This window comes from Mobula hypostoma, chromosome 18, assembly GCF_963921235.1.
Source record: "Mobula hypostoma chromosome 18, sMobHyp1.1, whole genome shotgun sequence".
Lineage (NCBI taxonomy): Eukaryota > Metazoa > Chordata > Chondrichthyes > Myliobatiformes > Myliobatidae > Mobula > Mobula hypostoma.
In genome coordinates this window covers 759,290-779,040 of record NC_086114.1, presented here as the reverse complement: position 1 = coordinate 779,040, position 19,751 = coordinate 759,290, and the positions used below count along the sequence as shown (strand labels likewise).

At 41.5% G+C, this 19,751-nt stretch overlaps 1 protein-coding gene across 4 annotated transcripts in view; it reads right to left on the bottom strand.

Annotated features, from left to right (window-relative positions):
• Window positions 1-19,751, bottom strand: part of LOC134358265 (adenosine kinase-like) — a 295,164-nt gene that overhangs the window by 94,674 nt on the left and 180,739 nt on the right. For all 4 annotated transcript variants that reach the window (XM_063070283.1, XM_063070284.1, XM_063070282.1 and 1 more), the window contains exon 6: window positions 10,391-10,499. In XM_063070283.1, coding sequence (XP_062926353.1) covers window positions 10,391-10,499 — 109 coding nt within the window. The remainder of the gene's footprint in view (window positions 1-10,390; window positions 10,500-19,751) is intronic.

The following is a 19,751-nucleotide window of genomic DNA, read 5'->3' as shown; positions in this document are numbered from 1 at the left end:
TCCACAAATGCTGCTGCTCTGAGAGCGTTGTACTTGGTGGCTAGCCGTATTGCTAAGGCTAAGAAGCCTTTTGCTGTTGGTGAGGAATTGATTCTGCCTGCTGCCGAGGTCATGTGCCGTGAACTGTTGGGAGAAGCTGCAGCTAACAAGATGGCACAGGTTTCTCTTTCAGCTACCACAGTTTCAAGAAGAATCGATGTTATAGCCGAGGACATCGAAGCACAGCTGCTGGAATGGCTTAACGAGTCACCATGGTATGCTATCCAGGTCGACGAGTCTACCGATGTCGACAATAAGGCAATATTGCTGGTTTATGTGCGATATATATTTCAAGACGATGTTCAGGAGGATATGTTGTGTGCACTGCCGCTGCCAACTAACACAACTGGGGCAGAACTATTCAAGTCTTTGAATGACTACATGTCGGGCAAACTGGACTGGTCATTCTGTGTTGGAATATGCATAGACGGGGCTGCAGCTTTGACTGGACGTCTGTCTGGTTTCACGTCCCGAGTCAAAGAGGTTGCTCCTGAATGCCAGTCTACGCACTGTGTCATACACAGGGAAATGCTGGTTAGCCGAAAAATGTCACCAGATCTTAACAGCGTATTGAGTGACGTTGTTGAAGTTATCAATCACATCAAAGCAAAAGTCCTTAACTCACGTCTGTTTGAGCAGCTTTGCGAAGAAGTGGATGCAGAGCACAAATGCCTTCTCTTTCACACTGAAATCAGGTGGCTATCAAGGGGGAGAGCCCTGGTCAGGGTTTTTGAGTTAAGAGAGCCGCTACAGAGATTTATTTCAGGAAAAAAGTCACCACTGGCAGCACACTTCAGTGACGAGGAGTGGATAGCAAAACTCACTTATCTGTGTGACATCTTCAACCTGCTCAATGAACTCAATTTGTCACTTCAGGGGAGAATGACAACTGTCTTCAAGTTGGCTGATAAAGTGTCTGCTTTCAAAGCCAAACTGGAAATGTGGGGACGGCGAGTGGACAGGGGCATATTTGACATGTTCCCAACATTAGCTGGGATTTTGGGAGATACTGAGGCTGCACCGTCTTTCTCATAGCTGGTGCGCGATCACCTAACTTCGCTGTCGACAGAATTCGAGCGTTATTTCCCAACCGCAAATGACCCAAGACATGCAAAGGAATGGGTCCGTGACCCATTTGTTAATGTCCCCGGTGAATCATCCATGTCAGCGCGGGAAGAAGATCAACTCCTCGAGCTTGCAAATGACGGGGGGCTGAAAAGTATGTTTGACATAACTCTGCCGGCATTCTGGATCAAAGTCAAGGCCGAATACCCTGAGATAGCCATGAAAGCACTGAAAATGTTACTTCCATTTCCATCATACCTTTGCGAAGCAGGATTTTCTGCAATGAATGCAACGAAAACTAAATTGCGGAATAGAATGGACATAAGGAACCCCCTTCGAGTATCGCTGTCTCCCATCGCCCCTTGATGGGACCATCTTGTTGCAGGAAAACAAGCCCAGGGCTCCCACTGATTCAGCGATATTGGTGTGTTGCAATGATTTTATATGTTCATACGGGGAAAATATGTGCTGTGTGTTTAATATCCAAACGTTACTTAAAATATTATGATGCTATTGACTTTATAAGTGATTTGTGATTACCATTAATTTATAAGGGAACATTTTTGAGCGTTCGCAGACCCGAAAAATAACTTACCAAATCATACCAAACAACACATAAAACCTAAAATAACACTAACATAGAGTAAAAGCAGGAATTATATGATAAATACACAGCCTATATAAAGTAGAAATAATGTATTTACAGTGTAGTTTCACTGAACAGAATCGCTAAAAACGATTTGTCAAAAAGATCGGCACGTACATGCATGTGCACTTCACGCATGCGCACACAGGTACCTGCGCAAGGCTTCGTGGTCATTGTAGTCTTTTTTGGGATAAACGCAGCGCACTTACTGTTACTCTTGTGCGTTGGCAACTCTCCCCCGCCCTCTCCTCCCCCCCCCCCCGGTCGGCAAGAATATTGTCAATAAAAAACCAGTCCGCAGGCGCAAAAAAGGTTGGGGACCCCTGCTGTAACTGAGTGAAGAAAATTCTCCTCACCCCAGCCCTAAATTGTCCACCCCTTATTCTTCTGGTGACCCCTGGTTTTGCTCTACAGAGAGGGGCATCATCCTACTTGCATCTAGAAGGAATAGTGTCAGAATTTTCCATGTTTCAGAGGAAAATACACAAAATTCTGGAGGAACTCAGCAGCTCAGACAGTATCTATGCAAAAGAATAAAGAGTTAATGTTCTGGACCCAGTCCTTTCATCAGGACCCTTCATGAATCCTGAAGAATGGGTCTCAGCTCAAAACATCCACTGCTTATTTCTCTCCATCGAAGCTGCCTGATCTGCTAAGTTCCCGCAACAATTGGTGTATGTTGCTCTGATTTCCCGATTCTGCAGAATCTTTTGTGATTTCTATGTTTCAGTTGGATCTCCTCTTGTTCTTCTGGAGTCTAGAACATACATGCCAACTCTACTCACTCTTTCCTCACACGTGTTTGGAACCAGTCTATTCACTCTTTACTGCACTCTCTCTATGGTATAATAAAATGTAAACAATACTCCAGGATATTCTCAGTTTGATCCTGCAAGTTAATGATTTGACACGAGTCAACTAGCCAAAGGTCTGTTCTTTTGGAAGGATAAAGGGGCATTTTTAAAAAATGCTTTCTGGCCTCAGTTCTGAAGAAAATATGTTAAAAATGAGCACAATTTTTATTTCAAGTACTTCAAGCACAGAGAGGCTCCAATTTCCAAGTGTTTCACCTTAACCCCATTGCTGCAATGCTAGTCAATCAGGGTTGAGGAGTATTCCAGGTCATTGCTTCTAGTTATACAGATTTCCTATGCAATATCACTCGATGACAAGAAAACACAAGTTTTAGGACATAGTGACTTCACCATAGCATAGCTACTCAGAATGTTCCATTGGTTTTTATTGACCTTCAATGATATCCTGTATCAGTCCCCAAATTAATGACCTACATGTACAGCCAATACTATGTATTGTATGAAGTCTTATGAATCAAACATGTTATCTAGGAAACGCAGGCAAATGATGGGTGATGCTGACAGTGGTAGGACAGTTAATAGCCAAAGCTGAAAGAGACAATTACTGAAGAAAAACACTTGACATAGACTTATTCCATCCCTAGATCTCTTGGAGTGAATTGATGTATCAAGTAGAAAAACTTGCTTGTAAATTTGGGGCATAAAGGGTTAATTCAGAGTGACGGAACAGAAAAATACATCTGTCAGCCAGTATCAAATTACAAGGCTTACTCCTAGACGGTTAGAGAAAAAATAGAGCCTGCAGCATTGCACAGATTATGTGAGTGCATGGTGGTGGGGGAGGAAGACATTCTGAAAGAAGATGAATAACAACCTAATTTTGCATAAAATTTAACTGTAAAGTTCACCATTTTAATGAATATATTGTACTTATAGTATCAATAATGCAAACAGGACCTGAGAAGGTGCAATTCTCTCCCCTTTTTATTATCAGCTTTTTCATTAAATGTCTCTGACGTGTTCCCTGGCAACAGCCTGCACTGCACTTTTGGCTCCAGTTCAACATTTTTTCTTGCAAAGCAGCATCGCTACTGCTCGAGGTGTCGCTAGGATAGGCTAAGTAAGTGGTCTAATAATGCAGTTTTCACAATCACATGATACAGGACCAGGCACCAAGAGCGTGGCTGCCAAGATGCATAAATCATTGGCGTAAAGGAGTTTATTCTTCAAGCAGATCTAAGGACAGGAAAGTGGTGTCTATGTTCATTCACTGATCCAACAAAACACAAACAATTCCATAGGCAGCAATATTTATTCCAGCACAACTACATACTTCAAAATAAATATCTTCCCATGAATTATTATCAGCCAGAAGATAAATAATGCCTGAAGCTTTAGCAGAGTTGGTGACATTGCAGATTGAAGAGAAAAATTAGCCACATTAATACTTCAATAGAACACAACAGCTTTTATCTTCCTATGAATGAACCTCACTCTTTTAAGTTGTGTTAAAATAGATTGCAAATCATCTGCTTCCCTGCATGCTTCTGTAGGTATAAAATGACGGGCATTAACAATTGCCAGTGAATGTACACAATCTGATTTTTTGATTTATATCTGATCATTACGAGTGCCAATCCTTTTTTCCTTCCACTCTTGACAGCACGATCGATTAAGGCTGGCTAGAACACAGCAGTAAGTACTAACGGGCTACAGGCTACAGAAAACATTAACACTGTGGTGCCCCAGCTGAAAGAAAGTAACATTATTTTCAATGGACTCATGAACTGTATAATCAATTGTCACACTTAACACCAGCTGCTCTATTCTCAATGAACAAGTAGCTCTGCCAGAGTGAAGGAACATGAGCACATAATTAAATAGACCAGCTTCAAACAAGTAACCATTCACACTGTGTATTTGCCAGATGTGTCAGGGACTGTATCTTTAGATCATGTTAAGATACATACATCCATGACACTTGGAGGTTATATATAATTCTCCATGACTGCACTTGTGCCATAGCAGCTTCACATACAACAGTACCGTGCAAAATCGGACTTGAAGCAGATGTTACCAAGGTAGAAAATTATTAGATAATTTGCAGAAAATAGCTGTAAGCGCCATTGCTTGCACAGTACTTTCATTTCAAAGGGAGAAGCAAATTGACAAATAGCTATTTGAGAATGGTCTATTTCTTTCAATGGTATGTAACTTTGATCCCTTTGGGCAGCAATGACAAGGTAATTCATTTCAGTATTTAACAAATGCCTGCTTTCTAACAAGCTACCATCTAGTTGCTTTGACAGTTTTGGGCAACTGAAATTGTCAGTTATTTTCCACCTTTCCATGTCCCTATGCAAGCAGGCAGTATCAATGGGCGCTTTTTCACACGCAGACCAGACACTGATTTAAACACACGAATCTACAGCAAATAGATAGAGGAGGTACTGATAGTTTTGAAGTTCAAATGTATAAAAGACAACAGGCATATGAACTACTATTATTGCAAAAAGGGTTATTTAATATCTCTGCAACACCCAGATAATCACGACAGATTTCATCCAGTAATATTGTTGACCCACCTCTTAATAACTTGTTAACTGAAATATTGCTTCTGATTAATCAGAAATCATAGTTTGCAGAGGAAAATAAAGATGAGGATTCCTTTCTTTACACTTTTTTGGTATGATCAACCAGCTATCTCCTCACTATCAGTTTACTTTTGGCTAGACTGGAAAGTGTAGTAAATTGGTACAGGGTACATAAGAATGACTTAAGAATGAGTCCTGATGAAGGGTCTCGGCCCAAAACGTCGACTGTACCTCTTCCTATAGATGCTGCCTGGCCTGCTGCGTTCCACCAGCATTTTGTGTGTGTTGTTATAAGAATGACCAGTGCTTTTCTCCTCCTATATGTAGAAAAATGTCTGCTTTCTCCTAGCATCTCACCAAAAATATGCGAATGTCATGACCAGTACACCTGTAAGAAAGCATAGGCAGGTGCAAGGTAATAGACACCATAGGATGCATGAGTTGAAATGTGTTTATTTTAATGTTACACATAAAAGTGATGAACTTAAGAGCATGGATCACTACATGGAACTGTGATATGGCCATTACTGAAACATGACAGAGAGGGAAGGGACTGGATGCTTAATGTTCTAGGGTTCTGATGTTTCAGACAATATAGAGAAAGATGTAAATAGGAGTGCAGGAAGGGAAGAGTTGCACTGCTAATCAAGGACTACAGAGTAACTCTGTGGCTATTCCCTGCAACAACAAATATACTGCTTTGGATTCTGTTGAGAGGAATGACCTAGCAGAGGAAAGCCACAACAATCATGTCTCTGGCACTGAATCTGGCTCTATGGCTCAGAAGGGAAGGGGGAGAAGAGATGAGCTGTAGTGATAGGAGATTCGTGGGTGAAGGGAATAGAAAGGAGGTTCTGTGGACGAGAACAAGATTCCCAGATGGTTTGGTGCCTCTGGAGTGCCAGGGTCAAGGGCATCTCTGATCAAGTTCACAGCATTCTTAAGTGGGAGGGTGAGCAGCCAAAGGTTGTGGACCACATCGGTACCAACAACATGTGTAGGTGTGGTGGCAAGGTGCTACAAAGTGAGTTCAGGGAATCAGGTGCTAAATTAGAGGGCAGGACCTCCAAGGTTGTGATTTCTGAAACCCATGCCACTTACTAGTGAGGCAAGAGACATGATGATCATTTAGTTTGACACATGGCTATGGAGTTGGTGTAGGTGGGAGAGGATCAGATTACTGGATAATCGGGCTCCTTCCAGGGAAGGAGAGACCTGTATAGAAGGGATGGTTTGCACCTAAACAGGAGGGGGAGGACTAATATCCTTATGAGAAGGTGCTGCATCGGGGGGAGGTTATATTAGAGTTGCAGGGGGGTGTGGGAACCAGAGCGCCAGAATAGATACTGGAGTGTTTGCTAAGCCGACATACAAAGTCAGTAATCAAAAAGTTGAGCATGGTGGAACTAATGTTCTTAACTGTGTGTATTTCAATATAAGGTGTAGGAAAGGCCAATGATCTTAGGGCATGGGTCAACACCTGGAATTACGACACTGAAGCCATTAGACACTTGGTTGCAGGAAGGGCATGACTGGCAGCTCAGTGTTCTGGGGTAATATTATCTTAGATATGATAGAGTGGGAGAGATTAAAGGAGGAGGGGTGGCGTTATCAGTCAGGGAAAATGTCACGGCATTGCTCAGTCAGAACAGACTGGAGAGCTTGTCTAGTGAGGCTTTATGGATAGAACTGAGGAATAAGAAAGGTATGACCACATTAATGGGATTATATTGTAAATCACCTAACAGTCCGTGGGATTTAGAGGAGCAGATATGTAAAGAGATCGCTAACTATTGCAAGAAACATAAGGTTGTGATACTGGGTGATTTTAATTTTCCACATATTGACGGGGAATTCCCATACTGTAAAAGGGCTGGATGGGAAAGGGTTTGTCAAATGTGTTCAGGGAAGTTTCCTTAATCAGTATATAGAAGTCTCAACTATAGAATGTGCGATACCAGATCTCCTATTAGGGAATAAAACAGGGCAGGTGATAGGTGTTTGTGTAGGGAAACACTTCGAATCTAGTGATCAGAATGCCATTAGTTTCAAGGTAATTATGGAACAGGATAGGTCTGGTCCTCGGATTGAGATTCTAAATTGGAGAAAGGCAAATTTTGATGGTAGCAGAAACTATCTGGCAAAGGTATATTTGGTAAATGGAAAGCCTTCAAAAGTGAAATTTTGCGAGTACAGTGTTTTTTGTTTCTGTCAGAATAAAAGACAAGGATAACAGGCTTAGGGAACCTTGGTTTTTGAGAGATATTGAGGCCCTGGTTAAGAAAAGGAAGGTGATCCATAGCAGGTACAGCAGGCAGGAAAAAATGAGGTACTTGAGGAGTATAAGAAATGCGAGAAAACACTTAAGAAGGAAATCAGGAGGACTAAAAGACATATGGCTGCTTTAGCAGACAAGCTGAAGGAGAAAGCTAAGGTCCTCTATAAACATATTAAGAACAAAAGGATAGCAAGGGACAAAACTGGTCCTCTGGAAGATCAAAATGGTAATCTATGCATGGATTTGAAAAGATGGCGAAGATCTTAAATGCATTTTTTTCATCAGTATTTACTTGGGAGGCAGACACGGAGTCCATAGATGTGAGGTGAAGCAACAGCAAGGTGAAGAACCCTGTACAGATTATAGAAGAGGAGGTGTTTGCTGTCCTGAGGAAAGTTAGGGTGGATAAATCCCAGGGCCTGTCAACGTGTACCCTCGAACTCTGTGGGTGGTTAGGGAAAAAATTGCAGGGGCCCAAGCAGAGATATTTAAAACATCATTCACCATGAGTAAGGTGTTGAAGAATGGAAGGTAGCTAATGTTGTTCCAAGAAAGGTTCTAGGGAATTATAGGCCAGGGAGCTTGACTTCAGTTTTGGGAAAGTTACTGGAAGGTATTCTAAGGGACTGTGTATATAAGTATTTGGATAGACAGGGACTGATTAGGGATCGTCAACATGGCTTTGTGCATGGTAAGTCAAGTCATGAGGAAGTTGATGAAGGCAAGGCAGTAGATGTTATCTACATGGACTTTGACAAGGTACTTGACAAGATTCCTCATCGGAGGTTGCTCAACAAGGTTCAGTCGCTTGACACTCAAGATGAGGTAGTAAATTGGATTGGACATTGGCTTTGCGGAAGAAGCCAGAGAGTGGCTGTGGATGGTTGTTTCTCTGATTGGAGGTCCGCGACTAAAGCTGTGCTGCAGGGATCAGTACTGGGTCCATTGATGTTTGTCATCTATATCAATAATCTGGATAATAATGTGGTAAACTGGATCAGCAAACTTGCGGATAACGCCAAGATTGGGGATGTAGTGGACAGCGAGGAAGACTATCAAAGCTTTCAGCGGGATTTGGACCAGCTGGTGAAATGGGCTGAAAAATGGCAGATAGAATTTAATACAGACAAGAATGAGGTGTTGCACTTTGGAAGGATCAACCAGAATTGGTCTTATATGGTGGGCAGCAAGGCACTAAAGTGTGCAGTAGAACAGAGGGATCTGGGAATATCAATCCATAATTCCTTGAAATTGGTGCCACAGGTAGATCAGGTTGTAATGAAAGCTTTTAGCACATTGGCCTTCATAAATCCATGTATGGAGTACAGGAGTTGGGATGTTATGTTGAAATTGTATAAGATGTTGGTAAGGCCTAATTTGAAGAATTGTGTCCCATTTCAGTCACCTACCTGCAGGAAAGATGTAATTAAAATTTAAAGGGCACAGAGAAAATTTACAAGGATTTTGCAGGGACTGGAGGATCTCAGTTATAGAGAAAGGTTGAGAAGGTTAGGACATTATTCCCTATAATAGAAGATTGCGGGGAGATTTGACAGAGGTATACAAAATTGTGAGGTGTATAGACAGGGTAAATGCAACCAGACCTTTTCCCCTAAAGTTGGGTGTGAGACTAGAACTAGAGGTCATTGATTAAGGGTGAAAAGTAAAATGTTTAAGGTGAACACGAGAAGGATTGTCTTCACTCAGAGGTTGGTTAAAGTGTGGAACAAGTTGCCGAAGTGTTGGACATGGGTTTGATTTTAACAATTAAGAGAAATTTAGATTAGGTACATGTATGGGAGGAATATTGAGGGCTATGGTCTAGGTGCAGTTGGTGGAACCAGGCAGGTTAATGGTTCAATATGGTCTAGATGGGTTGAAGGGCTTGTTCTTGTGCTGTAGTGTTCTATGACTACGACTCTAATTGGGGATCATTGAAACCTATCGGATATTGGAAAGCATAGATAGAGTGGATGTGGAGAGGATGTTTCCAATAGCAGGGGAATCCAGGGACCAGGGGATATAGCCTCAGAATAAAGAGACATCCCTTTAGAACAGAGAAGAGGAGGAATTTCTTTAGCACTTGGTAAATCTGTGTAATTCTGTGAAGGCCAAGTCATTCGGTTTTAAAGCAGAAGTTAGGTTCTTGGTTAGTAAAGGTATCAAAGGTCATGGGGAGAAGGCTGGAGAATGGGGTTGTGGGATAAGTCAGTCATGATCGAATGGTGACATTTCAATGGACCAAATGGCCTAATCCTGCTCCTATGTGTTAAGGACTGATGTGAGCATGAGATATGGAATCAGACAGCTGGAGCAGACAGCACTGGTTTGCACACTTTCAATTGTGAACTGGAATAGTTCCTGCAGAGTCAGATTTATGGACAAAAATAAATAAAATTTCAAGTAATACACTTCTGGTCAAAATGGTCTCCTGGATTGAATTGTTCTGTTGAGGTGCTCAGAGAATTGACTTTAGCTTTTCAGTGTTTTTGTTTCTGTAGGATGATCATGCTGCTGATGTATAGGAGAGCTGTCGTGAAATGAAGCTTGTGACATTCTGTAATCTTGTGTAGAACGTTCAATGGACCACTTGGTGTTCCCTTCATTATTTTAGACGTTCCGATCAAACTGCTGAGGTAGCAATGTTTGTTATTGAACTATTGTAATCAGTGACTGAAACACAATACCCATATTAAAAGGATAACAGCAGTTAACATTAAAACTAAGACAAATGAGATAAAAATACGTCAGGTAAAGTTTGCCATCTTCATTAAAGAATGTACCCTGGAAATTTAAACTTCTGATGATACCTCAGGGATGGATATCATATATATGACAATGTAACACGCTGGAAACTGAAATTATGACATACGACAATGTATAATACACACAGGAAACAGAAATCACGACATACAACAATGTAATAAATGCTGGAAACTGAAATCATACATACGGCAATGTAATACACTTTGGCCTTTTCCACCAGCTGCCAGTTTTCCTTCAGGTCCAAGTGCTTCTCCCTTCTGTAACAATTTGCTGCTGCTAGATTAGCGACAAGAGACCTACAATAACCGAATGAAGTGATTTAGCACACCACAAGTGCAAATAAACTTGAAATGCAGAATCAGAATCAGGTTTACTATCAACAACATGTGTTGTGAAAAGTGTTAACTTAGCAGCAACAGTTCAATGCAATACATTATATAGAAGAAAAAAAATTACAATAATAAGTAAATCAATTACAGTATACTTATATGGAATAGATTAAAAATCATGCAAAAAACAGAAATAATATATATTTTAAAAATGAGGTAGTGTTTAAGGGTTCAATGTCCATTTAGGATAGCACAGAGGAAAAAGCTGTTCCTGAATCGCTGACTGGGTGCCTTCACGTTTCTGTACCTCCTACCTGAAGGTAACAGTGAGAAAAGGGCATGCCCTGGGTGCTGGTGGTCCTTAATAATGGACGCTGCTCTTCTGAGACACACTCCTTAAAGATGTCCTGGGTACTTTGTAGGCTAGTACCCAAGATGGAGCCGACTAAACTTACAACCCTCTGCAGCTTCTTTCAGTCCTGTGCAGTAGCGCCCGCCCCCCCCAACCAGACAGTGATGCAGCCTGTCAGAATACTCTTCACAGTACATCTACAGAAGTTTATGAGTGTATTTGTTGACATACCAAATCTCTTCAAACTCCTAATGAAGTAATCATCTACGTAAGAATGAATCACAATATCCAAAAGATTGCCAGATACAGGTTTCCCCCGCCATCCGAAGGTAGAGCATTCCTATGAAACAGTTCGTAAACCGAAATGTCGTAAAGCGAAGAAGCAATTACCATTTATTCATATGGGAAAATTTTGTGAGCGTTCGCAGACCCAAAAATAACCTACCAAATCATGCCAAATAACACATAGAAACCATAGAAACTACAGCACAGAAACAGGCCTTTTGGCCCTTCTGGGCTGCGCTGAACCATTTTCTGCCTAGTCCCACTGACCTGCACACGGACCATATCCCTCCATACACCTCCCATCCATGTATCTGTCCAATTTATTCTTAAATGTTAAAAAAGAACCTGCATTTACCACCTCATCTGGCAGCTCATTCCATACTCCCACCACGCTCTGTGTGAAGAAGCCCCCCCCTAATGTTCCCTTTAAACTTTCCCCCTCTCACCCTTAACCCATGTCCTCTGGTTTTTTTCTCCCCTTGTGTCAGTGGAAAAAGCCTGCTTGCATTCACTCTATCTATACCCATCATAATTTTATATACCTCTATCAAATCTCCCTTCATTCTTCTACGCTCCAGGGAATAAAGTCCAAACCTATTCAACCTTTCTCTGTAACTGAGTTTCTCAAGTCCTGGCAACAACCTTGTAAACCTTCTCTGCACTCTTTCAACCTTATTTATATCCTTCCTGTAATTTGGTGACCAAAACTGAACACAATACTCCAGATTTGGCCTCACCAACGCCTTATACAACCTCATCATAACATTCCAACTCTTATACTCAATACTTTGATTAATAAAGGCCAATGTACCAAAAGCTCTCTTTACGACCCTATCTACCTGTGACGACACTTTTAGGGAATTTTGTATCTGTATTCCCAGATCCCTCTGTTCCACTGCACTCCTCAGTGCCTTACCATTAACCCTGTATGTTCTACCTTGGTTTGTCCTTCCAACATGCAATACCTCACACTTGTCTGTATTAAACTCCATCTGCCACTTTTCAGCCCATTTTTTCAGCTGGTCCAAGTCCCTCTGCAGGCTCTGAAAATCTTCCTCACTGTCTACTACACCTCCAATCTTTGTATCATCAGCAAATTTGCTGATCCAATTTACCACATTATCATCCAGATCATTGATATAGATGACAAATAACAATGGACCCAGCACTGATCCCTGTGGCACACCACTAGTCACAGGCCTCCACTCAGAGAAGCAATTCTCTACCACCACTCTCTGGCTTCTTCCATCGAGCCAATATCCAATCCAATTTACCACCTCTCCATGTATACCTAGCGACTGAATTTTCCTAACTAACCTCCCATGTAGGACCTTGTCAAAGGTCTTACTGAAATCCATGTAGACAATATCCACTGCCTTCCCTTCATCCACTTTCCGGGTAACCTCCTCAAAAAACTGCAATAGATTGGTCAAACATGACCTACCACGCACAAAACCATGTTGACTCTCCCTAATAAGTCCCTGTCTATCCAAATACTTGTAGATTCTGTCTCTTAGTACTCCCTCCAATAACTTACCTACTACTGACGTTAAACTCACCGGCCTATAATTTCCCGGATTACTTTTCGATGCTTTTTTAAACAACGGAACAACATGAGCCACTCTCCAATCCTCCGGCACCTCACCCGTAGACAGTGATGGGCAAGGGGTATATTCAGAGGGACAGAGGGAGAAAAAGGAGAGTGAGAGAAAGAATGTGTGTATAAAAATAAGTAACAGATGGGGTACGAGGGGGAGGTGGGGCATTAGCGGAAGTTAGAGAAGTCGATGTTCATGCCATCAGGTTGGAGGCTACTCCTTTACAAACTGTACAGTTTCCATGATCTCACTACTTGATTCTCTCAATTCCATAGACTTCATGCCAGTTTCCTTAGTAAATACAGACGCAAAAAACCTATTTAAGATCTCCCCCCTTTCCTTTGGTTCCGCACATAGCCGACCACTCTGATCTTCAAGAGGACCAATTTTATCCCTTACAATCCTTTTGCTCTTAATATACCTGTAAAAGCTCTTTGGATTATCCTTCACTTTGACTGCCAAGGCAACCTCATGTCTTCTTTTAGCCCTCCTGATTACTTTCTTAAGTATTTTCTTGCACTTCTTATACTCCTCAAGCACCTTATTTACTCCCTGTTTCCTATACATTTCATACAACTCCCTCTTCTTCTTTATCAGAGTTGCAATATCCCTTGAGAACCAAGGTTCCTTATTCCTATTCAATTTGCCTTTAATCCTGACAGGAACATACAAACTCTGCACTCTCAAAATTTCCCCTTTGAAGGCTTCCCATCTACCAATCACATCTTTGCCAGAGAACAACCTGTCCCAATCCACGCTTTTTAGATCCTTTCTCATTTCTTCAAATTTGGCCTTCTTCCAGTTCAGAACCTCAACCCTAGGGCCAGATCTATCCTTGTCCATGATCAAATTGAAACTAATGGTGTTGTGATCACTGGAACCAAAGTGCTCCCCTACACAGACTTCCGTCACTTGTCCTAACTCGTTTCCTAACAGGAGATCCAATATTGCATCCCCTCTAGTTGGTTCCTCTATATACTGATTTAGAAAACTTTCCTGAACATATTTTACAAACTCTAAACCATCTATACCCCTAACAGTATGGGAGTCCCAATCAATGTATGGAAAATTAAAATCCCCTACCACCACAACTTTATGTTTCCTGCAGTTGCCTGCTATCTCTCTGCAGATTTGCTCTTCCAAGTCTCATTGACTATTGGGTGGTCTGGAATACAATCCCACTAATGTGGCCATACCTTTCCTGTTTCTCAGCTCCACCCATAAGGACTCAGTAGACAAGCCCTCTAATCTGTCCTGCCTGAGCACTGCTGTAATATTTTCCCTAATGCTACTCCCCCACCTTTCATTCCTCTGCCTCGATCACATCTGAAACATCGGAACCCTGGAATATTAAGCTGCCAGTCCTGCCCCTCCTGTAGCCAAGTTTCACTAATTGCTATAACGTCATAATTCCATGTGTCAATCCACGCCCTCAACTCATCCGCCTTCCCCGCAATACTCCTAGTATTGAAATATATACACCTCAGAAGGTTTTTACCACCACTCACAACCTTTCTATCAGCGGATTTGCTTGAACTTTCAACATCATTTATTTTCACCCCAGCCACACTGTCAGCTCTGGCACTCTGGTTCCCATCCCCCTGCAAATCTAGTTTAAAGCCTCCCCAATAGCATTAACAAACCTCCCTGAAAGGATATTGGTCCCCCTGTAGTTCAAGTGTAACCCGTCTGTCTTGTACAGGTCCCACCTGCCCCAGAAGAGGTCCCAATGATCCTGAAATCTGAAACCCTGCCCCCTACACCAGTTCCTCAGCCACCTGTTCATCCTCCAGAGCATCCTATTCCTACCCTCACTGGCGCCTAGCACAGGTAGTAATCCTGAGATTACCACCCTTGAGGTCCTGCTTTTCAACTTCCTACCACTCTCCAGGACCTCCTCACTCTTCCTTGCTATGTCATTGGTACCGATGTGCACCACGACATCTGGCTGGTCACCCTCCCGCTTCAGAATGTCATGCAAGCGATCAGAGACATTCTTGACCCTGGCACCCGGGAGGCAACAAACCATCCTGGATTCTCTGTCACGACCACAGAACCTCCTATCTGCACCTCTAACTATCGAATCCCCTATCACTACTGCTCTCCTCTTTTTCCACCCTCAACTACTTAAGTGGCCCCAGTTCGAGGTCCCTTTATAATTAGTTACATCCACTGCAACTCCACCTTTTCAAGGACCCCTAAAGTCTGCATCCAATGAATTTGAGCTGACTCCGTCCAATCTTTTCTCATAAGACAACCTGCACATTCCAGGTACAAGTCCAGTAAGTCTCCTCTGAACGACTTACACTGTTTTTACATTTCTCTTTAAAGAGACGAGTACTAATCACAGTACTGCACTACTGGTTTGGTCAAGTTCATTTATAACTGAAGACTAATTTTCCTAATTTTGTATCCAATTATCCTTTTAATAAATGCTAACATTTTTAGCTTTCTTACTCACTTGCAGACCTGCATAACATCACTGAATGGATTATGCACTAGTTCACCCAGGTCACAGCTTCAGCATCTCTTGCCATTGAGATAATGTAATTTTAATACTTTGCTTAAAAGGTTGAAGTTCATTCAACAACTTTTCAGATGCCTCTGGAAACACAATTATGATACATCCCCAAGTTTCCCTTTATCTATAGCATGAAACATAGAGTCATACAGCACAAAGCAGACCCTTCAGCCCACCTGGACCATGCCGACTAAGATGTCACTACAGTGATGTTCAAAAGTTTGTGAACCTTGTAGAATTTTCTCTACTTCTGCACAAATATGAGGTAAAACGTGATCAGATCTTCATGCAAGCCCGAAAACTAGATGAGAACCTAAATAAATAACACAAAAAAATTATACTTGTTCATTCATATATTGAGAAAAATGATCCAATATTACACAAAAAATATGTGAACCTCTTGGGTAATGCCTACTTCAAAAGCTATTTGGAGTCAGGTGTTCCAAACAATAAAATGATATTGGAGGTGTGGGTTGTAGAGGTGCCCTACCCTATAAAAAAAAGATACACAATGTCAGGTTACTGACAGAGTCTGCTCTTCTCAAGAAAGATCTTTTTGTCCACCATGCCTCAATCAAAACAACTTCCAGAGGACCTTAAAGAAGAATTGTAGAGAGGCATAAAGATGGAAAAGGCTACAAAAGCATTTCTAAAGACCTGAGTGTTCACCAGTCCACAATAAGAGAAATTGTCTACAAATGGAGGAAACTCAGTACTGTTGCTACTCTCCCTTCAAGTGGGCATCCTACAAAGATCAAACCAAGAGCATAACATGCAAAGCTGATGGAGGTGTAAAGAACCCAAGGGTAACAGCAAAAGACCCACAGAAAGCTTTAGAACTTGCTAAAGTCTCTGTTCATGTGTCCACTATAAGAAAAACACTGAACAAGAACGGTGTTCATGGAGGACACCATGGAGAAAACCATTGCTCTCCAAAAAAAAACACTGCTGTACATGTAAAGTTTTTGCAAAAGACCACCTCGATATTCAACAATGCTTCTGGGACAATGTCCTGTGGACAGATGAAACAAAAGTTGAACTTTTTAGCAGAAGTGCCAATTGCTATGTTTGGAGGGAAAAAGGGCACTGCACACCAACACCAAAACCTCATCCCAACTGTGAAGCACGATGGAAGGAGCATCATGGTTTGGGGCTGCTTAGCTGCCTCAGGGCCTGGACCGCTTGCACTTGTTGAGGGAACAATGAACTCAAAATTGTATCAAGACATTTTACAGGAGAATGTCAGGGTAGCAGTCCGTTATCTGAAGCTTAATAGAAATTGGTTAATGCAACAAAACAATGATCCAAAAGGCAAGAGCAAATCAACAGAATGGTTTAAAAGGAAGAAAACTGGTGTTTTGGAATGGTGGAATCAAAATCCTGACCATAATCCTGTAGAAATGTTGTGGAAGGACCTGAATTAAGCAGTTCATTCGAGGAAGACCACCACTAACATCCCAGAGCCCAGCAGAAGGGTTTCGGCCCAAATCTTCAACTGTACTTTTTTCCATAGATGCTGCTTAGCCTGCTGAGTTCCTCCAGCATTTTGTGTGTGTTGCTCATATTTCCATCATCTACGGATTTTCGCACTTGTTCCCAAAGTTGAAGCAGTTTTGTAACGAGGAATGGCCTAAGATTCCTCCAAGCCGATGTGCAGGACTGATCAAGTTACCAGAGACGTTTGGTTGAAGTAGTTGCTGTACAAGGGGTCACACCAGTTACTGAAAGCAAAGGTTCACAAACTTTCCCAACAAATACATGTAATATTGGATAATTTTTCTCAATAAATAAATGAACAAGTATAATGTTTTTGTGTAATTAATTCATTGGGTTCTCTTTATCTAGTTTTAGGACTTACGTGGAGATCTGATCACATTTTAGGTCATATTTATGCACTCTACTTCCATGTGCCATGCCCATAAAATTCTAAACCTTTCCGTTCCACATACCCGTCTGCTATGTTTTGCAACTCCAAAACATAAAAACTAATCAAAAAGAAAACAACAGAGCCGGGAATGAGAGTCTAACACCATTTTTAACTTTAAGCGAGGTGAGCATGTATCACATGGTGGTGAGGTGATGCATGCCATTCATGAGCTTTTACATATAACCCATAATTAAGTACTTAAAGGAACAAGAATGCTAATCAATCAATATATTTACAGTATTACTCAAATATTACTGAAATATTAAATACATAATACTTCTCCCTGCTTAGCTATAAACTCTAACTCAATATAGAATTAATCTCAACTTATATACATATACTCTATACACAGTATACTATATAATACAACTACTATAAAGACATCCAGAGCAGAGTAACATTTTTCCTGACAAGGGAGGTCACTCTACTTGGCAGGTGAGACTCTGTGTAAACAATCTCAGGTTCTGGGGCCACCTCCATGGAGGTTTTAGGAGTTGGTTCTGAGATTGTAGGAAGCAGTTCTAACATTTCTGTACACCTTTTTCTGCTTTTATCTCTGGATCTACTTTGACCTTTGCTTCTCTCCCAGTCCTGGCTTCTTTCTCTCTCTCTTATCCTGCTCTCGATCCCTTTCTTTTTCTTTCTCACTTTCTTTCTCTCTTTCATCCCCATCTCTTTCTCAGCTACGTTCTTTCTCTAATTCTTCTCTCCTTTTCAACTACTTACCTTTCATTTTCTCACCTCCTTTTTCTTCTACTTTCTTGTATCTCTGAATTTGCTTATTTATCAAAAAATAAGGTCTAATTTATCCTCTTCCATTTCCATAGCACATGTCATCCTCCTCTTTCATTTCTTTTCTCTTCTTTCTAGGGTGTACAGTTTCATATTGGGTAGATCCCTTTAGTTCGCTGCAGTATTCTATTAATCCCTCTATTGCTCCCTTTATGATCTGATCTCTCCTATTGGTTTCCTCATCCACAACAGCCTCTGATGAATCCTGTTTTTGTATCTCCATTGACTCCTTTCTTTTTGGTCTTCCATTCGTGCAGCTGGGCTTTCGTCTTTGCATCTACTTTTACAAGCATCTTTTTGTCTCCCATTTGAAGTTCATGCAAAAACCTTAATGCATGCAGAGTAGATTCTGGTTCTTCACACTCATGAAAGCCGAATGCTTGCAACTTTCCTGAAGTTTCTTGAATTCTCTTTCAGCTTAAAACCAAGCCACATTTCACAAGTAACTGTCTGATTAATATATCAGAAGCTTTCTCAGATAAGTTGCCTACAAAAATTGTTGTAGTCAGACTACTCTTTTAGTCACTTTCACGATTCCTCTGAGCAGCATGGTCCTTTTGGCAATGGTTCATGGTGTACTGCATGGACAGTTGTGGCATCATCCAGTATCTTTCTTAACTCGCTTTCAGTTGACACTATTTTAGAGGATCTGGCATGTAAATGATAGATGGATCTCTAATCAAGTTGTACTTGTCTCAGTCATTTATGTCCCCATAATGCTGCCCCTCCTGTTTTTACCACATACAAGCCCAATGTGGTTTGTTGGTTGTTGTATTTTGTCATAATGAATATCATTCTCACAGGAATTAAATTTTCTCCAGTATAAATTCTGAGCAGGATATCTGCAGGCTTCAGTTCGGTATCTTTGAATTACCGTTCAAACTCAAGGGTGGCAGGGAAGAGAAGTGTGCACAGTCACATCACAACAGAGAAATTACTCAGGAAGCTGAATAGTCTAAGGGTAGATAAATCTCCCGGACCAGATGGAATGCACCCTCGTGTTCTGAAGGAAGTAGCTGTGGAGATTGCGGAGGCATTAGCAATGATCTTTCAAAAGTCGATAGATTCTGGCATGGTTCCAGAGGACTGGAAGATTGCAAATATCACTCCGCTATTTAAGAAGGGGGCAAGGAAGCAAAAAGGAAATTATAGACCTGTTAGCTTGACATCGGTGGTTGGGAAGTTGTTGGAGTCGATTGTCAAGGATGAGGTTATGGAGTACCTGGAGGCATATGACAAGATAGACAGAACTCAGCACGGTTTCCTTAAAGGAAAATTCTGCCTGACAAACCTATTACAATTTTTTGAGGAAATTACAAGTAGGCTAGACAAGGGAAATGCAGTGGATGTTGTATATTTGGATTTTCAGAAGGCCTTTGACAAGGGGCCACACATGAGGCTGCTTAACAAGATAAAAGCCCATAGGATTAGGGGAAAGTTACATATGTGGATAGGGCGTTGGCTGATTGGCAGGAAACAGAGAGTGGGAATAAAGAGATCCTATTCTGATTGGCTGCCGGTTACCAGTGGTGTTCCACAGGGGTCTATGTTGGGGCCGCTTCTTTTTACATTGTTACATCAACAATTTGGATTATGGAGTAGATGGCTTTGTGGCTAAGTTTGCTGATGATACGAAGATAGGTGGAGGGGCCGGTAGTGCTGAGGAAACAGAGAGTCCGCAGAGAGACTTGGATAGATTGGAAGAATGGGCAAAGAAGTGGCAAATGAAATACAATGTTGGAAA